Consider the following 12008-nt stretch of genomic DNA (forward strand, 5'->3'; position numbering starts at 1 on the left):
CAGGGCAGGTTATAAGCCATCTAGGAGACTCCTGTAGGGTGTTGAGGACAACTTCCTGGTGTTACACAAACAAACCAGATGTGAAACTTTGTCAGACCTGGTGTTCACCAACGCACTTGAACTCATTTAAGAGGATAAGATTGGAGGTGATCTGGGTTGTAGTGACCATACCCTGGTTGAGTTTGTGATCTTGAGAAATATGTGCCTGGCAAAGAGCAGAGTCAGGATCCTGAACTTCAGGAGAACAAACTTCTGTCTGTTTAAGGAATTATTGGATGAGATCCCCTGGAAAGTTGTCCTTAGGGACAAAGGAATGGAGCAGAGCTGGCAGCTCTTTAAGGACACCTTTCTGAAAGCACAAGAGCTCTCCATTCACCAGTGTATGAAATCAAGCAGAGGAGGCAGAAAACCAGCATGGCTGCACAAAGATCTGCTGTTCTAACTGAGGGATAAGAATGAAATGTACAGGTAGTGGAAGTAGAGATGAGTGGCGTGGGAAGAATGCAGGGATGCTGTCCAGACATGCTGAAATAGGACCAGGAAAGCCAAGGTGCAGACAGAACTGAGGTTGGTGAGGGATGTGAAAAATAATAAGAAGGGATTCTGTAGGTACGCTGATCAGAACAGACAAAAAAGAAAGGAGAACTGGCTTCAAAAGACATGGTGAAGGCTGAAGTACTCAACAAGCCTCCAAGTACAGGTCTGTGGGGACTGATGGCATGCATCTCAGAGTCCTGAAGGAACTAGCTGATGTAGTGCCAAGACATTCTTCACCATATTCAAAAAGTTATGGCTATCAGAGGCAGTCCCCAGTTACTGGAAAAGGGAAACTTCACTCCCATTATTAAGAAGGGTAGAAAGGAAGACCCAGGGAATCACAAGCCAGGGAACTTCACCTCTGTCCCTGGGAAGATTATGGAATGGATCCTCTTGAAAGATATGTTAAGGCACATGCAAGGCAAAGAGATGATATGAGACAGCCAACCTGGCTTCACCAAGGACAGACCATGTCCGACCAATCTTGTGGCTTTCTACAATGGAGTGACAACACTGATGGACAAAGCAAGGGCAGCTGATGTCACCTAACACACTAGAAGCTAATGGATTTGCATGAACTATACTCAAAACAATTTAACAATAAAAATTCTATATTTGAAAATACACTTTGAAGCTGTTGTGAGATGTTTTGTTATGTTTTAAGATTTGTAAAATACCCTTTTTTTGTCTTCCATGCATAGAACTTTTCATGAAGCATTCCCTCACTGTCATTCATTCCCTTCTGTTTTTCTACTCTACTGCTTTAATGAACAGTCAGTTGTCCTTATCAGATTTTGTTCCCATGAAAGAAGGAGCCCCCAGGACAATCTATGTGTCCTGTTTTCTGCCCATCAAAGATGAAAATGAACTGCCTTGGTTAAAATGCCACTCATTACTTGGTCAAATTTTATTCTTCCTCAGGCTTATTTTGTTTAGTTTGCTAAACTAAAAATCAGTGCAATATACCAACATATTTCAGAATATAAACCTGAAAAGATGGTCACCAGATCAATTCCATGGTCTTGCTAAGAGGACTAAAGTAAACTAACAGCAGCCAATAGCCATACCTGAATTGGAGGTTTTCTTTGAGTACAAACTAGTACCTGAGTATAAAAACAGTAGTGATTTACAGATATAAATATGATGAAATATGAAAATTATTTTTTTTTCTGCTCAGTTCTTCCATAAGAATAAAAGATAATAAACAGAAAAAATCCACTTACATTACTGCATTATCTACTTCAGATACATTAAATCAGTATAATTAAACATGTTGCTTAATATTAAAGTACTTTATATTTTCAGTATAGTACTTCTTCTCACATGTTATTGTTGTTAATTATCAATACTATATAAGGAGCTATCTTTGGGGTGGTTTTGAATGTATTCTAGTCAGAATACAAAGGAAATGCTTATGAACATGTAAAACACAAAAGGTTTGACAAAATGGATTACTGGTATTCGTTTCATTTCTTACAGAACCATAAACACTCCAGCACATAATTTGTACGCTAGACCAATGAGAATTTTGTTTTCTTATGGCAAGTGCATTGATAATAATGTCAACATGAATGTGATTGTCAACATGTGATTCTAATATACTCCACCTTGTTAATGGTCATCCATCTATGCCATATGCTGAAATACCATTTAAGAATTTTGTTGTTGTCATTGTCACATTAGCTGCAGGCATATATTAGATTTCTGTATCGAGAACAACCCCCAAATACCTCCTTCCTTCCTTTGACCATGTCAAACCCAGTGCCTTGGTTCACTCAGTCTGTGTTTGGATTCTCATCTGCAGATCCTTCCATTTGTGTAAATTATTTAAGAACTTTTATGTTTGTCTTCCTTTACACTCATTTTTATTCTCTGTAATTAGATTACCTAGGTCCATACTGACTCCCTTTAAGACTGTCTACAAAGTGCTTAATGTCATAAGATAGGAAGCCTCACTTCCTTATGGTTCAATAATGAGAACTGTTCACTCGTATCTGCAGACAGGTTTCGGTAGGTATCACCCAGAGCAAAATAAGATTTGCTTCACTAACAGTGGGCTTCTGCTTGTCACAGCATCATATTTCCTATCAAACACGCCCCTAATAGACAAGCAAGCAGGCAGACACTGACAAAACTTGTTTGAAGATTGCATATGTTCTGTACAGTAAGGCCGTGTGCTTACCAGAGGCTGTCCCTCTCAGCTCTTTTCCGTAGTACCAAATCAAATACATGAAGCCAGCAAAACATCTGAGGGTAAAACTTAGTCCGTACAAGAAATACAAAGACATGTTTTTTTAGATAATGAAAGATGGTATTTCTTCTGCTAATAATGTTTTTACTTGAAATTTCAGTGGTAATTTTCCTCTTATTTACAGAGCGTGATCTACTGAGAGAGAACTCACCTCTGCATATTAGAATGTACACAGGCTTAGTGGAAGAGTCTTAATATTCATTGATAAGAACACCAGAAAATTTGGGAGCAGTTAAGACAGCTATCTTGCCTCCAGACCACACCTGAAAAAGTCTCAGCCAGCTCTGAATACAAGTACAAGAAGTTTAAGCCTGTCTGGTGTTTCCCAGACAGGCAGAGCTTAACCTCCCATGAGGCCTCTTAGGGTCTAACTTCTCTATGACTTTTAGCCTTGGAGCACTGAAGCTACATCAAGGCAGTAGCAACCATAAACCAGAATGAACTGAATACATGTATTTTAGCCATATCCTTGTTTGGTTTCAGCAGCTGTCTTGGTTATATTTCTTATTTGGTAAGTTGTTTCTGATGTATCTAGAATCTCCTTTTTTACTTTGCTGGGTTACAGGATGCACAACATACGCATAAAGAAGGCCTGATTATTTTTCTCCTTTTCATAAGACAGTACGACTAACACAGAAACCATTTCAGAAAATAAACCAAGTAAAACATTGTTTACCTCAAGTTATTTCTCTCTTTCAGCAGGAAGGCAAATTAAGTAAATTTGTTGATATTGTGAACTAGTTCTTATCTACTCAAAATGTCTGAAGTAATGGAATTATGATTCAAAGTCTGTCAAAACAAAAGATATCCAGCTGATCTATTGGAGAGTTAGAGGACTGCACTGAAATGTTACATATGGGTCATCTAAAGCTTTATAGATAAAATGTTTATAAATGTTTATAGATAAAAGTATTAAATAGGTTTGCTGGAACAGGATATTGTTATGCTATTCCTGTAATTTCATTATTACTTGTCTCTCACAGTCTCAGTACAGACTCAGTACAGGTAGCTATGCCAGACACTGCATTTAAATGTATTAACAAATACTCCCTGAGCTGAGGATTTTTTTAATGGGAATAAGTAAAGCAAGGAGTAGGAAAAAGGAAAACTTACATTCCTTACTTTACAGAGTTACAGAGAATGAGGAGTAAAACTGGTCTGTAGTAAGGGACTTCTAGCCAGCTTTTATTTGACAGATGTCATTCTTATTTTAGAAGGACAGTATCTCAGTCTATATTTTGTCAGCACACATTTCAGTTTGTGCTAAAGTTGGCATGAACTCCAATGGTGTAAAATCACAGGAACAAAACAGTCAAACACTGCCTTTTATCCGGGACATTCAGACTTCAAGAACCATACTGTTCTTATGGTGAAGTTCTTAAGGATACCGATTTGCCCAAACTTTTTCTCCAGAACATGTGACCTCACCTTTCTCTTCTATCAAAATGGGAAGCTTCTAGGTAGGAGCAGGAGACAAGGTTCTCATCCAAAATACATTGCACAATATGAAGCAATGAATGGCTTCTGTTATAAGCCATTCTGCTTTTCTCCCCTCTCACCATATTGCAGAATGGATGTGATCCTCCTATTACGATCCAAAGCAGAATACTCCTTTTTATTTTTACTCTCATTTTTCTCTCCTTTCAATTAATTTTATGAATAGGATTGCAGAGTTGCACAATAACCACTACTAGTTTTCTTCCTAATTAAAAAACAAACAAACAAAATACATTTGTCAATTTATCTGCAATAAGTAAAAAGTGGTTTTGTTTCTGTTTCAGGACACAGCGGGTCAGGAGAGATACAGAACAATTACCACGGCTTACTATCGGGGTGCAATGGGTTTCATTTTAATGTATGACATCACGAATGAAGAATCCTTCAATGCTGTGCAGGATTGGTAAGTAAAATTGGAATTCGTGTTAGCTATCAGAGGTAATGTTTGATATCACTTAACTGTTGAGACAGTGCACATGATTTTGAAAAATTTATTTCCAGATACAGTGCCTATACCCAGAGGCAGGATTTTTGATTTTGTGGGAAGACAATGAATACTTTAAAATGCTTTGCATATGATTCATAGCAACCATCATGTTTCCTGTGATGTCACTTAATGTGGGTTATTCCACTAGGATGAGCAACTTGATAAGCAGCTTCTAAGTTAGCAGAAAGCATTACTGTAGCTCAAGGAAATAAACTGGATACTATGTGTGGGATTGTCTTTTGATTTAATTTGTTGATGTTGCTTTTAACCTTAGCTGGTTAGATGTCTCATTCATGTGGCTCAAGTGTAAAAAATGTTGAGAAAACTTTCATCAGAGTTACAGAACTTAAAATGCGTGGTTATATTACCATTTTGTGAATGTCAAGATGTTTCCATAACAGTGTCGTTTTAACCAGACGTGGATAAATGAGGATCCAAAAAATGTAAGGTTTTTAAAGAACAGCTGACCCAAAAAGAAAGCTAGAGTTAGTCTCAGACGTCTCATCTTATTCTTCAAGAGGTATTTTTATACCTAAGAGCCTTCTAGCAGTGCACTGGGTGGTATGTATAGCATTTTTCTTGCGTGCTCTGTGTGCTCTCTTGCGTTCTGTCTCAGTGGGACAATTGTGTTTGAGAGAAGATTTTGTTCTGAGTTTGTGTGATTTGTTCAGTACATTTCTTTTTTAGCACCTTTTGTTGAGATAAGTACCATTGCGTACTTTTTTTCACAACAGACAAGGTCACAAACACATTTTACACTTGAAGTAAAAGGCAGTGATGTTGTGATGGTGTTTGTAATGTGCCCAGTCACAGGCTGCCGAATAAAATTTTTTCTCTTTCATACTCTTTAACTCATTGTGGCAGAAAGAGCCACTAAAACCATGGAGCACATTTCTTCTCCACACGTGGAGATTTTCATGGTCTGTGTATGCTGAGTCTGGACATTCAGCACTCAGAAAATAATAATTAGGACACTTAATTTGATTCTGCTCTACAAGAAATAGGATCTTGTGTTGCCTAACGTGTCTAGTCTGAAGACTAGTGATGTACTCAGTCATCCAGGAAGAAGGACAGCTGCTGTCAGTCCAACTCCACACTGAATTGCTCTTAGGAAAGATCCATCTCTATTTTCTAGAGAATCAGTGAGCTTCCATGGCCTGTACAGACCAAAAGATGAGCTTTTGGACAGGAGAATTTATCTGAGGGGAGTCACTACGTGATACTCAAATTGGAAGATGGGTTTGCACACTGTAACTTGTTATGACAAGGGGATGTTCTGAGTCATTTGTACCAGCTGGTAGTGTCATGCTGAGGGCTTGCTGTTCACAGTTGCAAGTGCTGCTCTGTTCAACGGCATGGGACAGAATCTCCTACCTATTTAGAAGCAACTGAAAGGTTTATTTGAAGATGCTGCTCTGAAAGTTTAGCAAAAACAGGATAAAGGATTACACCCCCCTCAACCACTGAGCCTGCAATCGTGGCAGCCAGCTTGTTGGGCCTGCCAGCTGAAGATTTTCTTTCAGGGAAGGAAGGCTCTGCTGCCCTTTGTTCATCGGCTAATTCCATTCAAACTCTGGGTTAACTGGGTGATAATGGCTGTGAGGGGCCAGCTGTAACCTGCAAATCTCATTGCCCCAATCTGTGGGCAAACCAGATGGCATCCCATGTATTATCTATTCTCCTCCGATACAAGGATTTCTTTATAGCAACAGTAAATATGCATACTTACTATTAATTTCACCACCTGTTTGTTTTCCAACCTCCTAGATCTAATATTATTGCCACTCTTTCTCTCCTGGTGAAAAATAGCTAGGCTTCATACCAGTTAAAACAAAAATCTCTGTAAAGTGAAACAAAAAAAGAATCATTTCAAAGATACGGATCTTTTGGGCTTATGAAGTTCAATTTCCCACACTTTTTATCTAGAAGCTTTACAAACAGTTGGCAGCAACTGTAGAAATTTGGTGGACAGGGGATTGCATGATTACATGCCTAGAGCTACTAAGCAGTCATCTGCATGATGAAAGGGATGACAGACAGGCAGTCCTGCCTCATTTGTCAGGATGAGACACTGATTTGCTTTTATTTTCATTTTTAATTTCATGAGCCCAGTTGCTGCCTTGCTGTTCTTCCTCCCTGTTTTATTCCTCCTGTCTCAGAGTTGATAACTGATTTTAGCCCAAGCTTCAAAACTATAGTTTACTTCTGAATGGGAAAGAATTTTAAAAGCCTCACAATTACCAGTGCTGCAGGAGACCAGATATGCCTGTGTGTGTGTGTGTCTGTGCATTTGTGAAGGATATGGGGCAAAGAAATAGCAGCAGATTTTAAGCCCCTCTGGAACTTAAAATGCTTTTCCCTGTGATAAAACTGCCTCTGATGGCCATGATGGCATTTCATGTATGTGCACAATAGGCCAAATTCAAGCTCAAAGTCCGTCAGCTTCAAGGCTTCATCTAGAAACTGCATTACAATCAGTACAATAAATCTACAGGTACCTTTTAGATCTGGATAAGGAAGGGCAGTTTAAAATGTGTGCAGAGGTCATTCTTTAAAAGCATTTCATACAAAGCTGTTGTAATGTATTGAAAAGCATTTTTTTCAGTCTGACATCTGGCTGACATCTCTCATTTTTAACAGCAGATGGATTGTCATATTTCCAAGTATGCCATGGCTAGGTCAGCGTGACTTTGCTCAGCTGTGAGAAACACTATGCCTAATTTGACCGTTAACATTTTACATACAAAAAAGTCAGTCTGTCTTTTTGTCTAAACCTATTAGCACCAATATATGCAATGCAGCAGTACCACAGGCAAGCATTTGTCCAGCACTCTGTGGGACTGAGAAATTGTTCTGTCTTAAAGCTTGGCTAAAGGACTTGAAAGTCTAATAAATTTCAAACACTTGATACTTCAGGAAACATTCATGTTCTACATTCACTAAGTAAAATAAAAAAACGTAAAGATTACAAATAATAGTAACAACAAAAAATGTAACTTAAGTAAATATGTTTTTTTATATCCAAAAACAGTTGGCTTGAGAAATCTTGAGATGCTCTCTTTAGGTAGTTTTTCCACATGTCGACATAGTGATGTATTGCTTATAACCCTTTTCCATTTCTCTGTCAAGGGCTAATTCAGGTTTAATCCACGTCAAAGACTAAATTGTTTCTCTATTTTATTTTAGAGCGTATTGCTAGTCTTCTAGCTAGCTCCACTGAAGAAGAATCAGTTACCTGCTTTTATCTCTGCAGTGTATTCTGCTAGTAGTCTTCTCTAAACTGACTATATTTTTAATTTTAAATTTTGAATTCTTTAGGCAGAACTAAAATGAAATGGGAACAATAAAGTTACAGAGGCAAAAGTACTTCTCTGTTCTAGACTTCGGAAGGAATTTGGATTTGAATTTTGTTGCTGGAAAGATTTTTGTTACTTTTTTTTTTGTGAAATATTTCGAGTGGTTCTTGTATCAAGACTGAAGAAATGCTTTGCCCCTGCACAAACTTTTCCATGATGGAGAAAAGTCAGAATGTATAATTTACCGTTTTGAAATTCCAAAGTAACATTGTAGGTCCAGGCAAAATGGGAATAGAGAATATGTCTTCCTCAGACAGGAAGGATCATTATTAGAAGTGTAAGCGTGACTCAGAGAAAGTTAGTTTCTCTCACTTCTGCTCCTCATAGCAGGTTAGGTGGGCAACTTATGTACATGAACCATTTTGTGAACCTTTTCCCAGGACAGCCTGAACAAGCCAGTACTGCTGGCAAGGAAACAATGCTAGGTCAATCTCTGAATTTGTTTCCTTCAAATAAAAGCTCATGGTAGTAGTCACAGCACTGAAAAATATTCTCCTTTGTAGATACGGACTATCAGAAGTTCCCAAGGACCAACAGCTTCTGTTTTTTTCAGTGAGAGAGGATGTGTGCTGAAAATCTGTCTGCTAGCAGATACAGCAAAGCAAACATTCTTTGACTCAGCAGATCTCCAGTGGAGCTCTGCCCAGATTTTAGCAGGAGGTCTTTTTGCAGCTGGCACTGAAAGAGCAAGGTGTGTACTTGACAATGCATTTCCGCATGTCAGTGATGCCACCCTAAAATGATTCACAGATTTAAGGAATATATATATTTTTTCTACAAATAGGAATCACTTGGAGGGCATCATTTTTCTGCTTCGCTGATGTCTAGAGCCTACTTAGAAATGAGGAACAAACAAAATGTGTTCTTTAGGTAAATTCCTTAGGTAGCACATAGATGTTTCAAGTAATTAGTCTGATTTTCTTTAACATTCTCTTCTTTTTCCTGTTAAATCTGCATATGCAAAAAGTGAATGTTAAGAGTGGCTCCATGCCACTTCAAGTCATGCTTGCTGTAGTAGTTTGGTTGTAACACCACAGTAGATGTTTTAGTTACTCTATTGTGCTGCCATTTGCAGCATTTACAGCTTTTAACCTTTATCATCATTACATTTCTGCAGGGACTTTTCTCTGCTCCCTTTTCTCTTAGTGGTTCAGTCGACATAGATGAATGGCTCTGGTTCCTTTTGGTAGAACGAAGAATGTGAAGGCTTTGTGTATTTTTTAACATGCCATCAAATCAGTATGTTGAGTTCCATAGATATGCCAGGAAAATAAATCTTTCTGAAATAAAGTGCTCTTTACGTACAACCTTGCTATCCTTTTACTGACAGTTTTGAGGTTGAGGAGTTATTTATACCTAGAATATTTCTAATGCAGTGTCTCTGGCTAGGTTAGAAACAGCAAATAAAAGCCTGAGCCTTTATGTCTGAGTTTGAAATCCAGCTGAATGACTTTACATTCCACAAAGTTCAAAGCCTAGATAGGGGTGTTTTTACATAGTACACTCACTTTGAGTCAGTACTCTGTAAATGAAAAGGTTGTCCCAGCTCAAACTGTTTGTTTGGCAATATCTATCACTGTCTGGTGACTGCTGAAAGCATTGCTATGGAGAGCTTCCTTGTGTTTGTATTCAAAATTTGAGAATACTGCACTGCTGGAGTCCCACATCCAGGGATGCATCCTCAGGTGACCCACATGGCTGAAGGCGATGCTAAGGGCTTTGTATGGATAATTTTTAATGTCTCCTTTGGAAAGATGTACAGTTATGTCTCTTTAGAACGTCAGAGAGTCTTCATGCAAGATGCTTCTCTTTTCTCTCTTTCTCTTGCTTTTTCTTTTTCTTTTTTACCCCTCTGGTGTGATTTAAACAGCTTACTGTCTTCAGTATGCTCAAGCTCATCACCTTCAGGAAAGTATCAGCTGGCATTCAGTGTATATTGTGCCTATTTTATGAAGGAGACAGAGGCTTAGCATACAGCATGCAATTTCTGATTTAAGAATTCTATTGTCCTTTGTTTATTATATATTTCCGTAGGAACTTGTTGCAGAACTTAGTGCTAACCAATTTGCCTGGAATATCAAGAAAATTTAGTGAATTTCATCTAAAAGCCAAAAGAATAGGATACTAATCATATGTTATTCGTCTGTGCCCATAACACATGGGAGATAGTTATTGGGAATGGGGTCTGGGCAAAGACAATAGAATAGAAACAGCAATCATTAGTTAAGAGCAGAGTAGATCCTGAGCTGTGCAATTTTGAGTTAAGCCATTACCAGAAATTGTGCTGTGTTTTTTCCTGAAGGATAGCTGGCTTGGAATTAATTCCTCAAGGTACCATTTGAGGTATCTTAAAAGCAGAGCTTTAAAGAGCAACTGTGCTACTACCAACACAGTGTAATATTCAGAATTACGGCTTAAAAATATGAACATTCACTGCACCGTGTCATTAGGCAGCTGAATGCACTGGATATACCACTAATAGTTGTTGTTCTAGACAACATTGTGGAAAAAAAGTCCAGTTCATTCAAACTGTGCTTTTACTTCATCATCCTAAATTAACTACAAGTTATCAGGTAGAGCAACAGTGCACTAGAATTTTTATTTTTCTGTGTTCTATTAAATGTCTCTCTTGTAGGAAGAGACATGAAGGCATTTTTTGAATTGTCTTTAAGAGAAAAAATATAATTGGAAAATACATTAGCATGTTAATGGACAAATGTAAAAAGCCTCAAAGCAAATTAAGCTCATTAAGTTAATGTCAGTACTGCTATGTGCACTTCTGAAGGGCATATGTTCTTTTTGCTGTCACCTCTTAACTTTCAGCCTAATAATCATGCTCAGAGCATGCTTGATCTACAGGCAGGCTATTTTTCTTCTACTCAATATCGAACTTAGTTCTATGAGTTAAGAAAAATCCATTATTTGCTGTGTACTGGGGAGAAAACCTTGAAAGTACTTCCAGGCAGAGTTAGTCCATCCTTGTCTGCCAAAAGGTATGACCTGACAGCACCATTTGTGCGGTCCCGCTGTGCAGAGCACTGACACAAGCTATATGTGCCACCTCCCATGTGTGTCCCTGGAGCTCTGTCCCATGGGGCTATGTCCAGCATGAGCCATGTCCAGCATGTCCACCAGTGATCCGTGTGCAGGCCGAGAGACTGCCGTGCAGGCTGAGAGACTGCCGTGCAGCTAGCAGCCTCCTTCACACAGCAATGCAGCTTGCAGCCACCTGGAAAAGTGTTCTGATGGAGCACTCTGGTAGTGCATATATTAACTTGGGATTGGATGAAGAGATGTTAGTAGATTCCCTGCTTATTTGAGGTAGCTAGTTTTTAGCCAAGTAGATGCCAGAAGTTGTGCATTGCTGCATAGCTTCATGTCACTCCTATTTAAAATAAAAGAATGAGACACTAGTGTTGCATAAAAAATATCATGTGAAAAGAACAGGATGAAATTTAAGGATGAATATTTCAGAATAATCAATTTAGTGTATTTTTTCATTTGTCTTCTTTCTGCACAATGGATGAGCATTAAGAGGACTCATATTCTTTACTGACTTAAATATAGGAAACAAATACATGAAATTTCAACTTTTTACTTTTGATGATCATGCTTGGAAATGGACATTGTTAAGCACAAGATGACACTAAAATTCTTTGTTCTTAATAAGCTAAATATCTTACTTTTTCTTTTAACTTTTTATTTCTGAAAGAAGAACCAAGTCTAGTGGAAAATTAGGTATGCTTCTTAAAGACATTTTTCTTCCCACTAAAAATAGTACCTAAAAATTTATAAAAAATTCTTGGTGGAGTAAATGTGCTTTAAAGTATTTAAACAAAATTCCATATTCCATGTCAGTTTGCTCAACAGTTTACCATGC

The 12008-nt window shown here is 38.1% G+C and overlaps 1 protein-coding gene across 1 annotated transcript in view; it reads left to right on the plus strand.

The window, feature by feature from the left end:
• The window catches only part of RAB3C (RAB3C, member RAS oncogene family), a 148598-nt gene that overhangs the window by 70806 nt on the left and 65784 nt on the right, over positions 1–12008 (plus strand). Inside the window, exon 3 of the mRNA XM_021381225.1 lies at positions 4570–4688. Coding sequence (XP_021236900.1) covers positions 4570–4688 — 119 coding nt within the window. The remainder of the gene's footprint in view (positions 1–4569; positions 4689–12008) is intronic.

The sequence above is a fragment of the Numida meleagris genome, chromosome Z (assembly GCF_002078875.1).
Source record: "Numida meleagris isolate 19003 breed g44 Domestic line chromosome Z, NumMel1.0, whole genome shotgun sequence".
Lineage (NCBI taxonomy): Eukaryota > Metazoa > Chordata > Aves > Galliformes > Numididae > Numida > Numida meleagris.